This window comes from Rhinopithecus roxellana, chromosome 8, assembly GCF_007565055.1.
Source record: "Rhinopithecus roxellana isolate Shanxi Qingling chromosome 8, ASM756505v1, whole genome shotgun sequence".
Classification (NCBI taxonomy): Eukaryota; Metazoa; Chordata; class Mammalia; order Primates; family Cercopithecidae; genus Rhinopithecus; species Rhinopithecus roxellana.
Window position 1 is genome coordinate 77,035,552 of NC_044556.1, and position 23,451 is coordinate 77,059,002.

Consider the following 23,451-nt stretch of genomic DNA (forward strand, 5'->3'; position numbering starts at 1 on the left):
ATGAAAGGACCTTGAGGTGTTCAACAAACAGGGAAGGGATCAACTCTCTCCACCCTGCGTTCACCAATGAATTATTCCCTCCTCTGCTGCCCAGTGAATTCACAGGAGAAAGAACTCCGGTATTGGAGTTACCACACATACAGGATAGTGAGTCAGCAGAGTTCACCCTGCAGGAACAATAGAGCCTTCCTTTTCAAGGAAGTTCTAAGAAAAATGGCAGCAGGCAGACCCCACTCAGATGTATTCACTCATTCATTTATTCAACAAATATTTACTAAGTGCCCCTGTGCAAGGCTCAAGGTATACAAAGATGAACAGGAGAGCTAGACTTTTGCCATGCGTGGTGGGGTTTGCTGCCCAGTGGGAGAGACAGACAAAAAGCAAGGAATGCACGCACAGGATGCACACACAGCAGCAAGAGCCAAGGTACAGGTACCCAGGCCTGGAATCAGACAGACAGCACTCGGAGGAGACTTTCCCAGAGAAAAGCCGTCTGAGCCAGGAGATGGATCTGATACCTCTGAAGACTGAGCCACCACAACACCCATACCTTTAAGCCAAGTCTTGTAAACTCCCCAGGTAAGGAGCTGGCAGTCAGAAGACCTCCAGCTAATGCCCAGGGCAAGTTGACGAGCTCTTAAGAAAAAGTTCCTGCCTTTTCTTCTCAGTATCCCTGGCACACAGTTCAGTGAATTTTGAATGAACCAATGAATGAAATGAGCAGGATATGATAATCCCTCTCCAACATGGAATGTCCAAGCCATGCAGAGCCAACTGGAAATTTTCCCCTTTCCCCTCCAGATGTTCCTCAGCCAAGATCAAAGCTGTGGTGTTTGGGCTGCTACCTGTGCTCTCCTGGCTCCCCAAGTACAAGATTAAAGACTACATCGTTCCTGACCTGCTTGGTGGACTCAGCGGGGGATCCATCCAGGTCCCACAAGGTGAAGGGGCCCCTCAGCCAGGCCTGGATTGCCACTTCCCCACCATTCCTCTCCTCATCCCCACTCCATCCTTCTGTGGTCCCCATAAGTCAGTTGTGCTGCTGAGCTTCAATCTCGTCCTCTGCAGGCATGGCATTTGCTCTGCTGGCCAACCTTCCTGCAGTCAATGGCCTCTACTCCTCCTTCTTCCCCCTCCTGACCTACTTCTTCCTGGGGGGAGTGCACCAGATGGTGCCAGGTAAGGCCTCTCCCCTCTGGGCAGGCAGGATGACGCAGACCAGAAGGATGGGAGGTGTGGCAAAGGGGGCTCGGGAGACTTTCCATCTGCATTCTCCTAGAATTGTTGTGGTCAGTCCTAGGGGAATGGTCGCTGTGAATGTCAGTCCCAGGTCCTCGGTGACCTTGGAGAAACCACTGAGCCTCTTTGAGTTCAGTTAGCATTACCTGTTCCATCTTCCTCCCAGGAATGAGAGGAAGACTTGGCAGAACAAGATATACCATATGCTATACCATGCTTAAACAGATGTGAGAAATCACCATCTAACTCCCTGGCTGGTCCCAGCCGGCCACTACAGGGACATTTGTACTTCTCTGGTGCTAAGTGAGATGGAGAAAAGCCTGGTCACAAGCGCTGGTTTCTGGTTCAGGCTCTGCTTACATTTCTTATTTCTGAGTCATTTCTTCACGTGTCTGATAAGACAATATTGACCGTTGAGGTGAAAGCACCTTAAAAAGCATAGATCATGGTTAGAGTGAGTGGTTGTTTTTATTATGATGGAGAAGAGCCTTGGAGGTGCAGGGATCCATTCCCCTGGGGGTCGGGAAGCGTTCCTGGGCCCCTTTCTGGTTTCCATGGGTGTGGTCCAAACCTCTGATTTTTGCTGGCTGGATGGGGCACCACAGGTACCTTTGCCGTTATCAGCATCCTGGTGGGTAACATCTGTCTGCAGCTGGCCCCAGAGTCGAAATTCCAGGTCTTCAACAATGCCACCAATGAGAGCTATGTGGACACAGCAGCCATGGAGGCAGAGAGGCTGCATGTGTCAGCTACGCTAGCCTGCCTCACTGCCATCATCCAGGTGAGGGGGCAGCCCCCAACCCTGCTAGGAAGGCATCAGACCACCCTGCCCCTGCCTCAAAGCCTTAGCTTTGATGCTAAATCTGATTTAGGGGGCTGAGCGTGGAGGCTCATGCCTATAATCCCAGCACTTTGGGAGGCTGAGGTGGGTGGATCACTTGAGGTCAGGTGTTTGAGACCAGCTTGACCAACATGATGAAACCCCATCTCTACTAAATATACAAAAATAAGCCAGGCTTGGTGATGTGCACCTGTAATCCCAGCTACTCAGGAGGCTGAGGCAGGAGAATCACTTGAATCCGGGAGGCAGAGGTTGCAGTGAGCCGAGATCACGCCACTGCACTTCAGCCTGGGTGACAGAGCAAGACTCTGTCTCAAAAAAAAAAAAAAAAAAAAAAAAAAAAAAAAAAAAAAAAAAATCCAACTTAGGGCTCTACCTCCTCCCTCCTGCCCATCCCAGGGCTAAAGTGAACCTTGAAAATTAACAGTGTCTCCTCACCTGCATCTAGCAGGGCCATACAAAAAAACAACAGCTGCACCTGGTAAAACTGTCCTGAGCTTTCAAACTATCTAGAAGACTCACAGCCTCTCTCCATTATCCTGTGGAGAAACCCAACTCTCTGCCAGCGCAGTCTTGCAGACTGCTACGTTTCTCTAACATCCCTCACCCTGCTCCAGCCTCCTCTGCTCCAAGCCACAGCAGCAGTTGCACAACATAAATTGAGCTTCCACAAAGGGTTGCAAAGGATTCTGCTAGGTTTTATGAAGGGAAGCACAACATGACAGAATGCAAGAACAAAACGCAGTCCCAGAGAGCACCTTTCCATTCACTCATTTATTCAGTTTTTTGCCAAGAACTAGGCTAAACTCTGGGATACAAAGATAAGTAAGAAAGAGGTCCAATTCACAAGTTGCTCACAGCGCAGCAGAGGAAGGAGCCATGTCAACAGATAAATTTGTATGCAGTGAGATAAGCAGCAAAGTAGAGCTATGTACAAAGAACTGTAGGAACACAGAGCAGAGAGTCACGGAGGACCTCAAAGAGGAGGTGACACTCCACCTGTCTTAAAGGATGAGAAGCTAACCAGGAACAAGATATACAGAGGATGGTCCAGGCAGAGGGAACAGTGCCTAAAAACACTGAGGCCTGAGAGAGTGTGATCTGCCCAGGGAAAGCAAGGAGGTTGGTGTGGCTGGAGGGTAGAGGGCCCCAGAAGAGGATGGAAAAGTAGGCAGGAGCCAGACAATGAAATCTGGGCTCTGTCCTCTAAACAGCAGCTTTGGGTCTGATTAGCAGTTTATAAGGATCATTTCGGCTACACAGAGAACGAAGAGTGGGAGGTGGATTAGAATCAAGGCAGGGAACCTGTTGGGAGACTCCGCAGAGGCCCAGGCGGGAGTAATGCAGGCCAAGACCACGTAGAGAAAGAGATGGGGCTGGACTTGAAAAGAACATTTTACCAGAAGCTTGGTGATAGATTGGATGTGGGAGGTAAGGGAGGATGACTCTCAAGTTTTTGGTTGGGCAACCAGGTTAATGATGGTGTCATTTACTGAGAGAGAAAACACTGGGGAGGACCAGACTTATTTTACAGATAAGAAAGCCAAGGCCAGAGAGGTGATGTAACAAAAAGGCCCATGCTCTAAAGGAACTGAAGGTCTAATGGCAGGCATGTAAAGCACAGTGAAGGGCAGGTGAAGGTCACAGATGGCCCATTTCCCTCAAGCTACTGCTATCCTAGGACTGCACAGAGCTCCAGACCTAGGTGTGGGTGGGGCGGGTTGTTGGAACTGCTGAACCACATGGGTCTCCCCCGCCAAACCACCCTTTTCCTCCTCTCAGATAGGCCTGGGCTTCATGCAGTTTGGCTTTGTGGCCATCTACCTCTCCGAATCCTTCATCCGGGGCTTCATGACAGCCGCCGGCCTGCAGATCCTGATTTCAGTGCTCAAGTACATCTTCGGACTGACCATCCCCTCCTACGCAGGCCCGGGGTCCATCGTCTTTGTGAGTCTGGGGATGCACCCCTGCCAATGGGGCAAGCCTCCAGCAGACACATGAGGAGGCTGTACTGTTTTAAGAAGTTGTGAGCTCCTCATTGCGAGGGCTGGCTTAGCTGTTGTTCAGAGAGGATTCTGAGGGGGTTTCTGTCTTGGGAGGGTCAAAGTCATGACCTTGAGGTTCTTGGTAGTTAATCACTGCAGAAAAGAGCTGTATACTCTCTGCCAGTTCCCCATTCTACTGCCTCAACCCCTCCCTGCCTGGAAAGTCCTTCCTTATATCTAATCTCCATCCCTCCTTCTTTAGCTCAAACTCTTCTAAAGAAGAAAGCATTCCTTTTCTAGCACGAGTTCCCCACGTGCCTTTTGGAAGAGGGCAGTGGATGAGGGGACAGTGTTCCTGATCTGGGTTTTAATTCTGTCTTGGTGTGCCTCCATTAGCTTTGATGGCATCCCTTCCCTGGGTCAGACACCCAAAGGTGGGGTAGTATGGGAAGAAGGGGTGGGAGCCTGTGAGCATGATGCTCTTTCCCCCAGACCTTCATTGACATTTGCAAAAACCTCCCCCACACCAACATCGCCTCGCTCATCTTCGCCCTCATCAGCGGTGCCTTCCTGGTGCTGGTGAAGGAGCTCAATGCTCGCTACATGCACAAGATCCGCTTCCCCATCCCTACAGAGATGATTGTGGTAAGGATCGTGTCCAGAGCTGGGGTGTTGGGGGGCCAGGCTGTGAGACGAGGAAGCCGCTACCCTTCCTTACCCCATCCTCCCCACTGGCAGTCAGTAGGACAGGAAGTCAGATGTGAATCCATCCCATCCGCCATATGTGGCGTTTCCTCTCTTTCTACTGCTCTAATAATTCCCCCTAACGAGGCAGGGGAGTGGGATTCAGGGTCCCCAGAGAAAACGGAGACTTGAGAGAGACCCCTGCCCTGGCCCCAACTTAGGGCTAATCCCCATTCTCCACTCTGGGGTTTGCAGGTGGTGGTGGCAACAGCTATCTCCGGGGGCTATAAGATGCCCAAAAAGTATCACATGCAGATTGTGGGAGAAATCCAACACGGGTGAGTCCAGGTGGCCAGAAGCCTGGCCTACCCCACCACATGCCCCACTCAGGCCTGAGCTCGGAGAGGGAGACAAGATGAACTCTGTGAAAGTGCTGTCGAAACTGTATGACACTGGCCAAGTCTGAATTATTACTATTACTGTTTCCTGAGAAGGGCCACACAACCAGCCAAAGTAGGCTATTTTATGCAAAATGAGTCTTAACTGCCACACCCTCCTTATAAATCTCATTCAACTGATGCTGTTAAACAAAGCCTCTCTGATCAGCCCCTTGCTGGCTCTTTGCCTTGCTGTAATGCATTGGTTCTTTGTCCGTGCAAAAAGGGAGCTATTAGGTTCAACCAGATTCATGAAGCATCCACTCAGTGCCAGGCACCATGCTGGGCCCTGGGAAGAGAGGGGCGATGCTTGTCCTGCAGGGTTGGAGCAGGCACGGGAGGGAAGGCCACACAGCACCAAAGGTCTAGGGGTCTGTGGACTCATGAGCATGCAGGGTTCAGAATCTGGGAGTTAACAAACGAGGCCCTACCACGTACTGGCCCAGGGACCTTGGGCAAGTCGGTTCTCTAAGCCTCAGTTCCTCCTTTGTAAAACAGGAGTGATGGTCTCTACGCTATGGGGTGGTGCTGAGGATTCAGACTGCATGGGATAACTTAGGCAAAGATTCCAGCACACCATGGGGGCCTGGCTGGTCCTTGTGGGCTGGTGAAGGACTTGGCTGCCCTCCCTACTCACACCCTTGGGCTCTGCCTTCTTCCGGGCTCCTGGGCAGGTTCCCCACTCCGGTGTCACCTGTGGTCTCGCAGTGGAAGGACATGATAGGCACAGCCTTCTCCCTAGCCATTGTGGGCTACGTCATCAACCTGGCTATGGGCCGGACCCTGGCCAACAAACACGGCTACGACGTGGATTCGAACCAGGTAGCTCCGGCCACCCCCGGCAGGACTGGGCAGGATGGGTCAACTCAGGCCTGGCATGAGGTATCTTGGGTGGGGTGCTCATTGGGCTGAGGTGAGGCAGGCTGCCTTGAGTGTGGGGGTTAGGGGGTCCTCTGACCCCAAGAGGCTGACGTCCTCTTGACTGGGAATGTGTGACTTTATAGTCACAGGGTCACTCTCAGGTCCTAGTCCCACAATCCAGCTTGCATGCCTGACTGCACTTGGTCCCTGTGCCCCCCAGCCCCACACTGGCTTCTAATCCTGTCCCCTCCTGACAGGAGATGATCGCCCTGGGCTGCAGCAACTTCTTTGGCTCCTTCTTTAAAATTCATGTCATTTGCTGTGCGCTTTCCGTCACTCTGGCTGTGGATGGAGCTGGAGGAAAATCGCAGGTGAGCCTTGTTCTAGGGGAGTGGCGGGGAGGTGGTAACAGAACGGTTGCCCCAGAGAAGCCTGGGCACTGCAAGCCAGGCCAGCTCTTCTCCAACCCCCTTCTTCCCTTCTTAGTCTCCACTCCACCAAAGCCATGGATTGGAAATAAATCAAGTGCAAAAAATTCACACCTATCCTCTATCCCCAACTCTTTCTCGGAATAGGTGGCAAGCCTGTGTGTGTCTCTGGTGGTGATGATCACCATGCTGGTCCTGGGGACCTATCTGTATCCTCTCCCCAAGGTAAGAGCCCAACCATCGAGCAGAGGACAGCGAGAGACTCCAATAAGAGCAATCCCTGAGAGTTATGTGGCACTTCACAGACTACAAAGTGCCACCGTTGTCATACTTAGTCTCAACCACAACCTGTGAGGCAGACAATGCAGGTTTTATCCTCCCCATTTTATAGGTGAGGGAAACTGAGTCTGAAAGTCTGAGTAACCTTGTCCGTAGTGAGGCGGCTCACAGTGCAGGGCTGGTCCCAAACTCCAGCCTTCTGGCCTCAGCATCTAATCCCTAGGCAGCATTTGCACCTACCCATGAGTACCGGGCTCTCATATAGCCCAGCTAGGAGGGCTCTAGGCATGTATCATTTAGGGATGAGGGAAGAGAGGTAGGGCAAGGATGGAGACAGGAAGGACCCCATGGCTCTAACACCAGCACTTTCCACACCTAAGGTCGAATGCAAAGATTTGGGGGATCAGCCAGGGGAGGTGTTCCAGAACTCCATCTCTGTCCTGCCAGGCTTCGGGGTCGGGTATGCGCAGGAGGGCAAAAAGAAGGGGAAACCCTGGGGGCCTGGAGCAATGTTCTGCTTCTCTAGTCTGTGCTAGGAGCCCTGATCGCTGTCAATCTCAAGAACTCCCTCAAGCAACTCACTGACCCCTACTACCTGTGGAGGAAGAGCAAGTTGGACTGTGTAAGTATCGGGCAGCCTCTGGGTACCGGCCATGCCCCTGCCGTCTCCTCCAACCCCACAGCCCTGTCAGTTAGCCCTGTCCTACCAATGAACTCTCTAGTCTGCTGCTTCCTGATTAGCATAGCTGAGTGGTTAAAAGTCCAAGTTTTGAAGTGAAACATCCTATGTTCAGACCCTCACTCAGCCATCTGCTGGCTCCGTGGCCAATAGCAAGCCCCCTAACCTTTCCAAGTTTGGCGTCTTAATCGGGGAAATGGTTATTTTATACTCCCTGCCTCCCAGGGTTTTCTATGAAGAAGAAGCAAGGTAATACAAGTAAACATGTTGTCTACATTGTATTTTATCCTCAATAAATCTTATCTATGACTACTTTATGACATATAGCTCCAAAAAAGCAAAAGGAAATAGTTTTTATTAAAAAAAAAAAAAAAACCCTAGAACATAAAGCCAAAGGACCAAAACCTTCAGGAAGTTACTAGACTTCCCTGGGGTTCTATTTCCTCATCTGTAAATGGGAGTGAGACTCATGCAGTCACGGTTGCGTCAAACGCTGGTTCCGAGGATTAAATGAGATCACAGTGGGAAAACACCACATGGGCACAAACATTCTGCAAACATGACTTATTGTTATGTTTAGTCACACACTCCACCGCATCTTCCTCTGGGCATAGTCACGAAGGCCAGTGTACATTGACGACGCTGCATTCTCTCCATTTTAAGCCCCATCATAACCTATGGGAGAGGATTTACTAACCTTTCTTAACGATGATGACACCAAGGCTCAGAATGGTTAAGTAAATCATCAGAGGTAGGAAGTGGTAGAGTCTGGATTAAAACTCCAAGTCTTGGACTCCAGACCTCCAGGCTGTACTGTCTCATAGGGAAGGGAGGCTCACCCATCTAAGGCAGGGAAGAAAATCCTTAAAGCCAGAGAAGTGAGTGGCTCATCTGTGGTCACCCAGAGAGAGAGAGTGATGAGGACAGGGAGAAAAATTATACCTCAGTTCCCAGCCCAAGGATCTGCTTTGACCATAGCCCAACAAGCCCCTGCTATGGCAGTATTTCCTTAGATTCATATGGCGGCTTGTGTTTCCATTTGATCTTCACAGCAATTCTCTACAGGAATCTGGGAAGATTTATTTCCTTTAGAGAAATTTGTGGGTCTTCAAATCTATAGGGGGCAACTATCAAAACTTCACCCAATGTTGCCCCCCACCCACAAACAACGAGGCCCCCAGTCAATCAGAAAGCACTACTGAGCTCCTGCCAGGGCCCACGCTGCTTGCTATTAGACAGAGAGAGGGAACTCACATTTATCGATCACCCACTGAGCATCCATCACTAGGCTAGGACCGTCACTTTCCCTAACTTTTGAACCCTTTCATTAGGTAGATGTTATTACTCTCCTTTTGTTTCACATAGCCATTAAAGAACAAAATTTTGGGCTGGGTGCAGTGACTTACACCTGTGATCTAGCACTTTAGGAGGCTGAGGCAGGAGAATTGCTTAAGGTAAGGAGTTCAAGGTCAGCTTGGGCAGCATAGCGAGAGCCATCTCTAGAAAAATAAAAAGTTAGCTGGGTATGGTGGCACGTGCCTATAGTCCTAACTACTCAGGAAGGTAAGGCGGGAGCACGACTTGGGTTCACGAGTTTGAGGCTGCAGTGAGCTGATCTTGCCACTGCACTACAGCCTGAGCAACAGAGAAAGACCCTCTGACTCCAAAAACAAACACACACACACATTTTGAACCCAAGTAGATCTGACCCCAGATGTATGCTCTTATAGATGCTGCCTCCCTGTGTGCTGGGGCTTCTGTTAAAAACACAGACAAGATCAGGCAACCACAGTCAATCTAAGGGAAATAGGAAAGTGTAACTGAAGCACAAATACATAAAATATTGCAAAAATGCAATTTAAAAAAAAAGAGAAGAGACGCTCTGAGGTTTTGCTAGCAGAGAATGGCCTTGGCTAATCCAGGAAGACTTCCTGAAAGAGGTCGTGTTTTCCCCAGGTCTGCTTTTGACATCTCTCTTTTTACAGTGCATCTGGGTAGTGAGCTTCCTCTCCTCCTTCTTCCTCAGCCTGCCCTATGGTGTGGCAGTGGGTGTCGCCTTCTCCGTCCTGGTCGTGGTCTTCCAGACTCAGTTGTAAGTAAGAGCTTCCGCCCTCCCAGTCCCATAGTCGGGTTCCTGGGCCAGCCCTCGGAAGGCTACCGTGCCACAGCCTGGCTTAGTCCACTGCAACTTCCACCTCTGGGCCTGGCATGGGAGTTGCTGCCAGGCCCAAGGAGAGCCCAACCCAGCCAGGACTGTGGGCACAGGCTGGACTGTTTGACTTCCCATATCCTGAAAAACCCAGAGGAAGCCAGCATAGTCTTGCTGGGGATGGCTGGGGAGAAGGCGGTGGCAGAGAAAGGAGGGCAAGAGCAGGTGGTGAGATTCAACATCCTTCCAAAGACACTGCCAGAACCCCAAACCAAATGGGACCCCACCCCAGGAGAGTGCCAGGGTAGAAGACAGAAGCTGTGTTCTACACACTGGGAGTATCACAGAGAAAGGGTCCTGGCCAAGGCAGGGAGGATGCTGAATGTTGGGGGAATCTATCTTCTCTTCTTGAGAACTCAGAACAAGGAAGTGATGACTTCAGGGCGACTGAAGCTTGTCACCTTGTGTGCTCCCACCACTTCTCTCCCCTGCCCTCTGGTCTAGAAGCTATGTCAAGGGCCTGCCTGTCATCCTCCTAGTTATAGGAGGCCACAGGCCACCAGACATGTGTCTCCAGTGCAGAAAGACAGACACAGCAAGTCCGGGGGTGAGGACAGGACCCCATCCTACCTTGGCTCTGCCCCCGCTCCAGCAGGAGCACCCTTCCAGGCCCATGGGCCATGAGCCTTCTCTTATGTTTTTCTCTTCCTTCTTCATCCAGTCGAAATGGCTCTGCACTGGCCCAGGTCATGGACACAGACATTTATGTGAATCCCAAGACCTACAACAGGGTAGGTAATTCAAGCTTATGACCTCTTTCTTTTGCTCTGCACCACCCCAAGAAGAGGTTGTTTTTTAAAGCCAATAAAGACATTTCTGCAACTTGAGCTCAGTCTCCCTGTCACAGGCCCAGGATATCCAGGGGATTAAAATCATCACTTACTGCTCTCCTCTCTACTTTGCCAACTCAGAGATCTTCAGGCAAAAAGTCATTGCCAAGGTAAGGCTCAGTGCCTGGGGAACAGAGCCTCTGGACAGAGAGTGGCCAGAAGATAGAAGCAGAAGGGCGGTGGGAGCTGAAAACAGGTCACTCCCATAGAGGATGGAGGTCAAGATTGCTATTGGCTCTCTCCCTACAGACAGGCATGGACCCCCAGAAAGTATTGCTAGCCAAGCAAAAATACCTCAAGAAGCAGGAGAAGCGGAGAATGAGGCCCACGCAACAGAGGAGGTCTCTATTCATGAAAACCAAGGTGAACAGAGGCCAGAAGCAGCCCCCGTGCCCTGCTCCCCTGCCCATTCTGATATTGCCTCCTGTTATTCATGGTACCCCGGGGACCCCACTTCGCACCCTGACAGGCAAAGACAGAAAGTCTCTGGGAACACTGCCTGGTGGCCGCTGGGCATTTTTCTTCTTCTTTTTTTTTCCTTTTTTTTTTTTAGAGACGGAGTTTTGCTCCTGTCACACAGGCTTGAGTGCAATGGCGTGATCTTGGCTCACTGCAACCTCCACCTCTGGGTTTCAAGCAATTCTCCTGCCTTAGCCTCCCAAGTAGCTGGGATTACAGGTGCCACCACGCCCGGCTAATTTTTGTATTTTTGGTAGAGACGGGGTTTCACCATGTTGGCCAGGCTGGTGTCAAACTCCTGACCTCAGGTGATTCACCTATCTCAGTCTCCCAAAGTGCTGGGATTACAGACCTGAGCCACTGCACCCAGCCTGGGCATTTTTCTTCTTGGATGAGGTGCCACCATCTCCCAGGGAAGCCACTGAACCCCACGGCCCTTCTCCATTTTCTGGCTCAGATAGGATATGGCCCATGGACTTTTGAACAACCCAGAGGGGGAGCAGCAGTGAATTTCCTGGGGAATCTAAGCAGCCCAGGGCTAGCAAGGCCTGGGGGGTGGGAGGCATGGGAGTAATCCTTGTAATCCCAGCACTTTGGGAGGCCGAGGTGGGAGAATCACTTGAGGTCAGGAGTTTGAGACCAACCTGCCCAACATGGCAAAACCCTGTCTCTACTAAAAATACACAAAAATTAGCCAGGCGTGGTGGTGGGCACCTGTAATCCCAGTTATTCGGGAGGCTGAGGCACGAGAATCACTTGAACCCGGGAGGCAGAGGTTGCAGTGAGCTGAGATAGCGCCACTGCACTCCAGCCTGGGCAACAGAGGGAGACTCTGTCTTAAGAAATAAAGGAGCTCAGTGTCCTCGGAGGGGCTTTCTCCAGGACAGAGTGGGCTGAGGCTTCAGTGCCTCTCTTGCTTGGGTCCTCTCACTTTGTCTGGGTTGTAGGAGACCAAGTTTGCAGGCCCTGCCTAAGAAGGGGCTTTGGGAGAGGCCTCTCTGTTGGAGCTTTCAGGGTCTGTGTTCACCATCACCGAGGAGAGTTATTCCCCTCCACCTACACCCTCCATGCCCCTGCTTCAGCCATAGCAAGGTCTGGCTCAGTCTGGCGATTCCTGACTCTGCCCACCATCTCTACCCCTCCAGACTGTCTCCCTGCAGGAGCTGCAGCAGGACTTTGAGAACGCGTCCCCCACTGACCCCAACAACAACCAGACGCAGGCTAACGGCACCAGTGTGTCCTACATCACCTTCAGCCCCGACAGCTCCTCAGCTGCCCAGAGTGAGCCACCGGCCTGTCCTGAGGCCCCAGGCGAGCCCAGTGACACTCTGGCCAGCGTCCCACCCTTCGTCACCTTCCACACCCTCATCCTGGACATGAGTGGAGTCAGCTTTGTGGACTTGATGGGCATCAAGGCCCTGGCCAAGGTGAGCTCTCGGGGGCAGCAAGCACTACCTGCTCCACCCCCTCTGCTCTGTTTTCCACATTCCCTTTCCTGGGAGCCCTCATTTCAGGAAGCCAAGGGAGGAAGCTCACCATGGAGGCTGAAGGCTTCTAGGAATCCCTCCTTTCCGCAGATGCTACCAGGATGGGACATTCTCCACAAAGCAGGCACAGACGGCCCGGGACAATGAGTGGCTAGAGAGGTCTACCAGAGCTTCAGGCCCCCATGCTCCCAATACCCCCAGCAGTGACCATCCCAAGTCCCTCTCAGCCACCAGGAACCCACCCAGGGTCTTTGAATAGGGTCCGGTTTGGCGCCTGGTTCATGACCTGCTGCCCTTGTCCCTCACTCACTGGCCAGCCTAGGAGACAGAAAGAAATAACACCAGTGCTCCACACCATCAGGCCAAAGAGACAGCCCACGGGACACCTTGAATGAATGTATCTATCTGATAACTTTCCAGCAGCCACCACCAATGGTGGGAGTCAGCAAACCTCAGAGCTGACTCAGAGAGAGGCAAGTCAGGGGAACGATGGGCACAAAGAGTGTTCAGACTGACGCCACCATCAACCAGGCTCAGGGCAGGCCCCATACCCAGCCTTGGGCCTCAGCTGGCTTCCTTAGCCGGGATCTGGAGTCCAGGCCAGCCTTGGCTGAAGCTCTAGATTCCCTGAGCCTCCGTCCTCCCCTCCACCTTCTGTCTGAAGCCACAAAGGAATCTGGGAATCTAAGCTACTGAAAGAAAAGATCAGCCGGGCGCAGTGGCTCACACCTGTAATCCCAGCACTTTGGGAGGTCAAGGGGGGTAGTCAAGGTCAGGAGTTCGAGAGCAGCCTGGCCAGCATGGTGAAACCCGTCTCTACTAAAAATACAAAAATTATCCAGGTGTGGTGGCAGGTGCCTGTAGTCCCAGCTACTCGGGAGGCTGAGGCAGAGAATTGCTTGAAGCCAGGAAGTGGAGGTTGCAGTGAGCCAAGATCGCACCACTGCACTCCAGACTGGGTGACAGAGAGAAACTCTATCTCAAAAGAGAAGAAAAGAAAAGATCTAGCCCCACAAGAAGGGGCCATGGTGACTTTAAGTGCCTGCCACATTAGCAAAACTCCATTTCCGCCCCCCTTCCCAGAGAAGCCGTCAGCCAGCACTCCAGGGAGAAGTGGTGTGCTTTGCTGCTATTTTTGTCTTTGGCTGCTGGGCTCTCGGGGTTGCTTATTTGTTTGGCTTCCCCTCTGAAGTACGTTTCGTGAATCACTTTTGAGACCCACTCAGAACATTCCTTTCCTTTCGCCTCCCTACCCCAACACTTCTAGCTGAGCTCCACCTATGGGAAGATCGGCGTGAAGGTCTTCTTGGTGAACATCCACGGTAAGACAAAGAGAACATTTAGGGACTGAAAGGCTGGCAAGGAGTGTGGGGTAGGAACAGTTGGTGGGGTCTGAATAGTGAGGAGCTTGGAAATGAGAGCACCCAGATATCCCCCCCAAGCTGCTGCATATTCATAAGAGCTCAGGTACAAGTCCAAAGAGACTGGTCAAAGGCCGGGCACGGTGGCTCAAGCCTGTAATCCCAGCACTTTGGGAGGCCGAGACGGGCGGATCACGAGGTCAGGAGATCGAGACCATCCTAGCTAACACGGTGAAACCCTGTCTCTACTAAAAACTAGAAAAAACTAGCCGGGCGAGGTGGCAGGCGCTTGTAGTCCCAGCTACTCGGGAGGCTGAGGCAGGAGAATGGCATAAACCTGGGAGGCGGAGCTTGCAGTGAGCTGAGATCCGGCCACTGCACTACAGCCTGGGTGACAGAGCAAGACTCCGTCTCAAAAAAAAAAGAGAGACTGGTCAGATTGCATAAACATCCTAGGGGCCCTAGTGACAGAGTGAGGGTAAGGGAGTCATGGAGTTACAAAAGGACAGCTAGGATTCTAATCTACCCCATAACTAATTTGCCATGTATCCTTGGCCGAGTCACTTTATCTATCAAGGGATCTATCTCTACCTATGTAAAATGAGAGGGCTGACTAGATGGATTTGAGGATCCTCTCCCAATCAGAAACTCTGTGAATCTATATAGCATAGAGCACACAACACCCTGATTCCCCAGGGAACGTATAAATATGCAGTTTTATAGGCACACAGCCTCCAAAGGGTGCATATACACAGCCTCAAAGATGTGGCCACAGAGCAGCAGACATTTACATTAGCATGTATGCAAAGTGCAGAGATGTGGGAGCAAGTGCACACAGACACACAGGAGAATGTGAAGGGGCACATACATACACCCCCAGCTCCCTGCACTGGGTCAGACCCCCTCCAGCAGGGCTGCAGGTCCCAAGCTCCACATGGCCATGCTCAGGGAGAGAATCTGCAGTGGCAATGACCTGCTATGATATGCTCTGGAGTAAGAACCAGTGGATTCTCCCCAACCTCACTGGACACCCCCTCAAGAAACCATCTCTAGGATTAAGAGTAATGGTTCTGCCACACATTGGAAGTTGCTGGAAAGGTCTGGGAAAACAAGAGGAAGGATGGGTCCTTGGGGGATAGAACTGGCAGCGGCCTCCTCAAGGATGGCTTAGGCTTTTCCACTCGAATCACCACAAAGTACTGACTCCCTAAATCAAACTGCTTCCTTCTGCCCTGGGTTGAACGTTCAGCATCCTCAAGTTCATGTCGCCCTCTGCTGTCCAGAGCTGATATTGCACTGCCAATGCCATGGCCCTCAGATACAGCAAGAGCTCGGACCTCAGGCCTCTCCCATCCTGCTCTGGTCTCACCATCTTCCCCACCCCCAGTTCCAATCCACAATGGCTGTTATCTTTCTGAAGGTGATCTTTTCTCCTTCTAGCCCAGGTGTACAATGACATTAGCCATGGAGGCGTCTTTGAGGATGGGAGTCTAGAATGCAAGCACGTCTTTCCCAGCATACATGATGCAGTCCTCTTTGCCCAGGCAAATGCCAGAGATGTGACTCCAGGACACAGTTTCCAAAGGGTAAGGTCCTTGCATCTGGGGAATCCTAGGCTCCAAGGCACTGAAATAGCAGGACCAAGAGGTATTAGAAAGAACACAGGAGAAGGTTTAAGTTCCAATATCAAGTCTGCCATTTCAGTTTTCTGAATCTCAGTTTCCTTATCTATAGAAGGAGCACCATCAACTAACATTACCTACCTCTCTGCATTTTTCTTTTGTTTTGTTTTAGGGTTAAATGATAATTACATCTTTTGTGTCACTTGAAAGCGCTTTGTGTATTGTAAAAATTCCTTATCAATATAAATTTTCTGGTTGCAAAAACACCCAAAGCATAGAAGAGCAGGCCCACTCTGCTGCCATCATTCCCTGCCTCCTCCACATCTCTTTCTAAAGGGGGCTTTGGGGAAGGAAGGGGAGGGGAGTAAGCCTACCCATTTTAACTTACCGGAGCTTAGAGATTTCAGGCTGATGAGGGATGAAGAGATTGGGTCTGAGTTTTATCTCAGCTTTTCGACATTTAATTTACTAGCTCAGTAAGTGACATACAAATGGGATACAAATAACAGCATCTAAAACTCCAGAAGGCTGAGGAGTCAGAAAAAGCCCACGCCCTTGGGGTCCCTGCCTAGTTATCCCCAGTCATCTCTCAGCGTTCAGGGTCCCCTCCCAGCTCAGCTCCTGCCCTTGGCCTCCCAAGACTCTGTTTGTGCCCTAGCCCTGGATAAAAACCTCCCCCGCCCTCTATGGGTCATAAGAAAGGCTTTTCTGGCCCTAGAGCAACGATTTGCTCTTTGCCTTAAGAGACTGATGAAGGTGAAACCATCTGTTCTAAGTGCTGAAAGACTGCCCAGGAACACACCGGGCGCTGGCTCCTGCCCTCCATGCCTAGAGGGAAACCCCAGGGAAACAACGGGCTTTCCTGCTTTGTGAACTTGTCGGCAGAGCAAAGAGGGAGATTCGGGAGGAATCTGCAGTATTTGCTAGTGCCCTAATCGTGTTCAGCTACTCTCGTTGATATGTATACTTTATTAGTTACAGACATAAATAATTTATATTTTATATAATATTACTTACATATTATAGACTACATTCACAGATACAAATCACACACATAAACACACACCTTTTCAACAGCATGGTGACGGACAAAGCAAGCAAAGTGAGGCTGGTTATCAGACTTTAACAGATTAGAAAACAGATTCCCAAGAGGACAGGAATTCCCCAAGGTCAGGCAGCTAGCCAGTAGCTTTTCTAAGCTGAGTAAAACTTTCCCTGCCTCTAACGGCCCACAGGGGAGGGAAGACCGTGATACACACCTGCCTGGTATAAAGGGGAAGACCACAGCTGTGATGTTTTTGTAAGGCAGGTGAGGGAAGGGGCAAGAGGATGAGTCATGTGTCAGGAAGCAGCGTCCAACCAGAGCCAGCCACCTGTCCCTTTTCCTGCCACCATGCACCAACTTTGCTGTTCAGTCACTGAAGCTCATTCTGCACCGACTTCCTCCCTTCCAGGCTCCAGGGGACCCTGAACTCTCCTTGTACGACTCAGAGGAGGACATCCCCAGCTACTGGGACTTAGAGCAGGTGAGCTGAGGAACGGGGCTGTGAGGGTGGGAGCAGGGTGAGGAGGGGAAGGATGGGGTCGCTGTCAAATACAAGGTGTTCACTCGGCTGTCTCAGCTCCAGCCCAGAGCACTCACATTCAAGGCCACAAAGATTTGTGGTCATCTTTGTTTTTTCTTTTTTTTTTTTTTTTTTTTTTTTTTTTGAGACAAAGTCTCAGTCTCTCACCCAGACTGGAGTACAGTGGCATAATCTCGATTCACTGCAACCTCTGCCTCCCGGGTTCTAGCAGTTCTCCTGCCTCAGCCTCCTGAGTAGCTGGGACTTCAGGCCTGTGCCCAGCTAATTTTTGTATTTTTAGTAAAGACAGGATTTCACCATGTTGGCCGGGCTGGTCTCGAACTTCCCATCTCAAGCAATCTGCCTGTCTCGGTCTCCTAAGTGCCTGGATTACAGGCATAAGCCAGTACGCCTGGCCTTTGCTTTCATTCTTCTCAATCTCTGAAAGGCATCGTGGGGAGAGGGCGAGTCACTGGACCAAGTCCTAGAGAACTAGTATCTATTCTTACTCTCCAACACATCATTCATGTGACCTTGGGCAAGCCGCATACAGCCTGGGCCCTAGTTTTTATCATCTGTGAAGTTAGGAAAACATAGGTAATACCTGTCCCATCCACCACACCAGATTGGCGGGGCAGTCACTTGTTCTTTCACTAATTCAGCAGGTATTTATGGTGTACCTACTGTTTGCCTGATGCAGTTCAGGATGGACAAACAGCAGTGAACAAAACAAAGGCCTCTGCCTTTTAGAAACTTACGTTCTAGTAGAATAAATGAATTCTGGGTCTAAAAATAAATTATTATTGCATGTGGACAGGCCTTAAGAACTAAAAGGCATATGGCTGGGTGCAATGGTTTACACCTGTAATCCCAGCACTTTGGGAGGCTGAGGCGGGTGGATCACCTGAGGTCAGGAGTTTGAGACCAGCCTGGCCAACATGGCAAAACCCCGTCTCTACTAAAAACACAAAAATTAGCCAGGTGTGATGGTGCATGCCAGTAGTTCCAGCTACTCAGGAGTCTGAGGCATGAGAATCACTTGAACCTGGGAGGCAGAGGTTGCAGTGAGCTGAGATCGTGCCACTGTGCTCCAGCCTAGGTGACAGAGCGAGACTGTCTCAAAGACAAACAAACAAAACAAAACCTAAAAGATATGTGGATATGAGGGATCACCATCCCCACAGGGTCCCTGGATGAACACCACCCCACCAACACCCTGAATTAAAAGAAACCAGATAACTAGGTTTGGAGAAATCTGGCTTTGGGTCTATGAGAAATAGTGTCTCTCTTTGTGCCTCTTCCCATTCTTTTTGACGTTGAGCACTGTGGTGCTCTGAATCCATCTCTCACAGTGCTGATGGCAGGTGGGACAGATTAGAAAATAGAGCTTGAGCCACAAAGATTGGGCAGACTGATTTCTGTGCCCTCTTGGAATCTCCAGCACATTCCGAAAAGCCTGGATAGGACCAAAATAGCTTATCAAAGTGAGAAAGGACTTTAGAGCTTGTCTACTGCCAACCCTTGTTTTACCCAATGAGGAAAGTGAAGCTAAAAGGGGGTGAGGGACACGTGGAAGGTCACACAGCACACGGGAGGCAATTCACATGTAGACTGCCGCACCTGCTCCTGCCACGCTGGACTGGTTCACCTCCTAGGATGACCCTGCCTCTCCCCTGTTCACACACACTCTCTCTCGCGCGCGCGCACACACACACACACACACACACAGGCACACATGGTGCCTCGTTCTGGCAAGGGGTTCCTAGGGTCACCTCTTGGTTGCAGCCACTGTGACCCCAACTGGTCTAACCTCTCTATTCCACTCCCACTTTCGTCTGTGGTTCCTGCAGGAGATGTTCGGGAGCATGTTTCACACAGAGACCCTGACTGCCCTGTGAGGGCCCGACCAGTCTTCATGCTGCCTACAGAGTGCCTGGCACTTGGAACTTCCACAAAAGATGAGCCTGGGGTAGAGGAAAGTGCATCCCCCAGAGCTTGGCTTCCTCTCTCCTCTCCCCGTCTCCTCCCCTCCTTCCTTCCCTGCATCTCCAGAGAGAGCCTCTCAGCAGCAGGGGGGGTGCTACCCCCTTACAGGAGTAAGAGTCTGGTGAGCCCACTCTTCACCCGTCAGGCCTTGGCCGCAATGGACAAGCCTCCTGCTCACTCCACCCCACCCACCTCTGCCCTGTCCTTGGCAGCTGAAGGACACCTTGACTTGCAGCTTTTACGAGTGAGCCAAAAACAGAAGGACAAGTACAACTGTGCTGGCCTGCTGTACAAGCTTCAAAAAGTGTCCCAGAGCCCACACGGCTCAGTGTCAGATGGTGTCAGGCTGTCACAGGACATAAGGATAAACTTGGTCAGGACTCTGGCTTGCCTTCCCCAGCTGCCTCAACTCTGTCTCTGGCAGCTCTGCACCCTAGGACCATGTGCTCTCCACACCCAGGAGTCTAGGCCTTGGTAACTATATGCTCCCCTCCATCATCGCCAAGGCTGCCCAGACCACCACTGCTGTCAGCAAGCACATCAGACTCTAGCCTGGACAGTGACCAGGGCCATCGAGACCACCAGAGCTACCTCCCCAGGGGCAGCCCACTAAGGTTCTGCCTCAGCCTCCCGAAACATTGGTGCCCCTGCCCTCGGAGGCTGCTCCCTCCCCCTGGAGGCTGGCTAGAAACCCCAAAGAGGGGGATGGGTAGCTGGCAGAATCCTCTGGCTTCCTAGTAATAGATACCAGTTATTCTGCACAAAAGCTTTTGAGAATCCCTCTTTGCACCCAGAGACTCAGAGGGAAAGAGGGTGCTAGTACCAACACAGGGAAAACTGATGGGACCTGGGCCTGGACAGTCCCCCTTGACCTCAGGGCCGGTCAGGGAAATGCCTCCCTTTGGTAAATCTGTGTTATCCTTCTTTACCTGGCAAACAGCCAATCATGTTAACTCTTCCTTATCAGCTTGTGGCCCCGAGACATGATGGGGTCCTTCTGCAGGCAAAGGAGGAAGTCCTCCAGGGACCCACTGCATCCCCTAACTGCATGCAGATATGGAAAGGGGCTGATCCAGATTGGGTCTTCCTCCACAGGAAGATTCCTTAACACCCTTAGGACCTGAGGCCATCTTCTCCTATGAAGATGAAAATAGGGGTTAAGTTCTCCATATGTACAAGGAGGTATTGAGAGGAACCCCACTGTTGACTTGAAAATAAATAGGTTCCATGTGTAAGTGTTTTGTAAAATTTCAATGGAAATGCACAGAAAATCTTCTGGCCTCTCATCACTGCTTTTCTCAAGCTTCTTCAACTTAACAACCCCTTCCCTAGCAGGTTGGGCTGGCCCAGCCTAGGAAAACATCCCAATTTCTAACTTCAGCCAGACCTGCATTGTGTGTCTGTGTGTTGAGTGAGCTGATCAGCTAACAAGTCTTCTTAGAGTTAAAGGAGGGGGTGCTGGCCAAGAGCCAACACATTCTTGGCCCAGGAGCACTGCTTTTCTGTGAATTCATTATGCCATCTGGCTGCCAATGGAACTCAAAACTTGGAAGGCGAAAGACAATGTTATCTGGGATTCACCGTGCCCAGCACCCGAAGTGCCAAATTCCAGGAGGACAAGAGCCTTAGCCAATGACAACTCACTCTCCCCTACTCCACCTCCTTCCAAGTCTAGCTCAGGCCCAGGAGGTGGGAGAAGGTCACAGAGCCTCAGAACATTCCAAGTCAGAGTCCCCTTTGAACCAAGTGTCTAGATCCCCTGAGGACTTGAGGAAGTGATCCTTAACCCCCAAGTAATCATTAACCCCCAGACCAGCCTCACAACTGAAGGGGATTGTTGATCCAGTGGCCTGGAGTTGGGGCTCAGGGAGAGGTCTGCAACATGTCTGAGGGTTGCAGAGCCTGCTGTGGAGGTAAGATTGGAAACACATGGAGCAGAGGGAAGACATTGAAGAAAACATCTCTGCTGGAATATTTGGAAAAGAACACTCTTCTGGACCTGGTTGAAGCAGGAAAGATGGAGGCAAAGTAGTGAAATAATCCAGAATTTCAATACTTTTGAATGTTCTTAGTGATACTGACCTGTGATAGTATAATTCCCAGGGAGGACTGGGAACCTTATCTCTTGAGATATTTGCATAATTTATTTAATTTAAGCCTCATTCTCCTTTTGTTTGTTTTGGTAATAAACTGGATTTGAAATGTGAACAAATGCACATGTTTGGGTGGTTTTATAGAAAAGCAAAACAAGTCACTTCCACGGAGACCTGGCCTTGCTTTGCATTATCCTGGGGGGAAGAAATGAGGACTCAGATTTCTCCATGGGTCTCCCAGCTCCTCTCCAAGTTCTGATTTTTCACTCCTGGGAATGCATAAACTTCCACGATCCACCTAAATAACAGAAACTGGGGAAAGAAGATTGGGCTGAGGGGTCCACACACCCAGTACTAGTACCCAGAGTCAACTCTGGATTTTTGAGGCTATAGGGGATGTCAAAGCCCCATCATCCCTCTGCATGCCTTTCACTCACTAATTCTTTCACCTTCATGGGATGCCTATTAAGGGCCAATCCCATTGTTACTTAGCAAAGCCTTCAGAATCCTTAGTGTGGGACAGCACACAATCTAATCCCACCTTTCGCTCCCCTGTTTGTGAGACAATGCAAGGAGAGGAAAGCCATGGGAGTCAAGTGTCCCATAAGCTAGGTTGACTGTCAGCTGTGTTTACCAGCAATCAGAAAGGGAAGAAGATAAGAGGAATCACAGAAAAACAAGAAGCAAAGGCATAAAAGAGACAGAAAGAGGATGAAGTGGAAAGAGATGAAGGACCAGAGATTAGACAAAACAAAGAGGGCAGGGAGATGAATGGTCAATGGGATGGAGAAACACGAGAATAAAAAGATGGGGAGAGGCCAGGCACAGTGGCTCACACCTGTAATCCCAACACTTTGGAGATTTAAAGGATCGCTTCAAGCCAGGAGTTCAAGACCAGTCTGGGCAACAAAGTGTGACCCCATCTCTTTAAAAAAAAAAAAAGGGGATAACTAGAAGAAGGAGAAACAGTTGAAGGAAGAAGATATGTTGCAGAGGCAGAGAAGTCAATGAGTCCCAAAATGATATTTATTTAAGATAAACGAATCTTGCTTCAGCCTGCTATTCAGCTGAGCTGTGGAATTTTGGTAAATTAGCAATTAGCATCCCTCTCATAGGAGTTTCAGACTTTTTTTCTAATGATGCTATCTTAGCCTGATTCCCCCTGGATGCAGAACCTGAGACAAAAGTCTGTGCATGGGCTATTCAGGCAATGATCTCAGGGAGAGGAGTGATGGGCAAGAGTGAAAACAGGGAGGCAGAGAAAACCAACACAAGAATAAGCCACTGTGAAAGGCAACTGGGGCTCTACGCCGCCAGTCCTTCCCAGGAGCCCTGTAAGAAGCATCTGCAAACTGTCCTAGAGAAACATTTAACCCTCACACCCATAGTCCATTGATCAAGGATGGCCCTATGGGTATTAACTCTTCAACAAATACAGGATGCATGCAGAGCAGTTCCCAAGGTGACCCATGCTAGGGCATCAGTGACGCACCTGCAGGAAGGAAGAGGTATGGCATGGTTCCTGGGAGGGACTGGCAAATAAGACCATCCAGAACCATTATTCCAACAGAGGATTAGTAGGAGGGTTTTGAGTGGCACATAAGTAGCATCTAAATTGGGTACATTTCTTTAGCCTTTCATCTTCCAAACCCACTGTTACCTATGTAGTTGTCTAACTACAACATGGCATTAGTTGTATATAGAGGTAGTATAGAAGCATTTGTAAGACAGCCATCTCACCATTCTAGACTGGAATGGGGTAATTTTAAGACTGTGAATCCCTGAGTATGCCCAAGAAGAGGTAAGCTAACCACCCGCCAGGGATGCTGTCAGGGGAGCTCCTGCTCTAGATGGTAGATCAAACAAGATGACACTAAGACCTCCTGTCTCTAAATTGCATAACATGAAAGCAGATTCTTTAGAATTATGGGAGTTACTTCTTACTTCCAGCGCTGGAAGTAAACACTTTCCTTCAACAAAGATTTTTGTTTAAATAAGGGATTTTTTCTTAAACAAACTTTTTACTTGGAAATAATTTCAAACGAATAAAAAGTTGCAAAACTAAAAGTATCACAAGAGGCCGGATGCAGTGACTCACACCTGTAATATTAACACTTTGGGAGACCAAGGCAGGAAGATCATTTGAGGCCAGGAGTTTGAGACCAGCCTGTGCAACAAAAGGAGATCCCCACCCCTACCCCCCATCTCTACAAAGCCAATTTAAAAATTAAAAAAATTAGCTGAACACGATGGCACGTGTCTATAGTCCTAGCTACCAGGAAGGCTGAGACAAGAGGATCACTTGAGTCCACGGATTTGAGATTACAATGAGCTATGATCACATCACTGCACTCCAGCCTGGGCAACAGAGCAAGACCCTGTTTTCAAAAAGAAAAAAAAATTGCA

The 23,451-nt window shown here is 50.3% G+C and overlaps 1 protein-coding gene across 3 annotated transcripts in view; it reads left to right on the top strand.

Moving 5' to 3' along the window:
• The window catches only part of SLC26A9 (solute carrier family 26 member 9), a 30,740-nt gene extending 9,576 nt beyond the window's left edge, over window positions 1-21,164 (top strand). The window contains exons 3-22 of one of the 3 annotated variants that reach the window (XM_030936882.1): window positions 802-941; window positions 1,069-1,179; window positions 1,845-2,020; window positions 3,863-4,027; window positions 4,558-4,710; window positions 5,005-5,087; window positions 5,861-6,008; window positions 6,305-6,418; window positions 6,623-6,700; window positions 7,281-7,376; window positions 9,419-9,525; window positions 10,304-10,373; window positions 10,490-10,582; window positions 10,722-10,835; window positions 12,077-12,358; window positions 13,686-13,740; window positions 15,220-15,365; window positions 16,856-16,927; window positions 18,817-18,860; window positions 19,019-21,164. In XM_030936882.1, the coding sequence (XP_030792742.1) occupies window positions 802-941; window positions 1,069-1,179; window positions 1,845-2,020; window positions 3,863-4,027; window positions 4,558-4,710; window positions 5,005-5,087; window positions 5,861-6,008; window positions 6,305-6,418; window positions 6,623-6,700; window positions 7,281-7,376; window positions 9,419-9,525; window positions 10,304-10,373; window positions 10,490-10,582; window positions 10,722-10,835; window positions 12,077-12,358; window positions 13,686-13,740; window positions 15,220-15,365; window positions 16,856-16,927; window positions 18,817-18,860; window positions 19,019-19,430 (2,659 nt within the window). In that variant the 3' untranslated portion in view covers window positions 19,431-21,164. Of the gene's footprint in view, window positions 1-801; window positions 942-1,068; window positions 1,180-1,844; window positions 2,021-3,862; window positions 4,028-4,557; window positions 4,711-5,004; window positions 5,088-5,860; window positions 6,009-6,304; window positions 6,419-6,622; window positions 6,701-7,280; window positions 7,377-9,418; window positions 9,526-10,303; window positions 10,374-10,489; window positions 10,583-10,721; window positions 10,836-12,076; window positions 12,359-13,685; window positions 13,741-15,219; window positions 15,366-16,855; window positions 16,928-18,816 lie in introns of all 3 variants that reach the window. The other 2 variants (XM_030936880.1, XM_030936881.1) reach the window with 2 other exon arrangements.
• The last annotated feature ends 2,287 nt before the right edge of the window (window positions 21,165-23,451 follow it).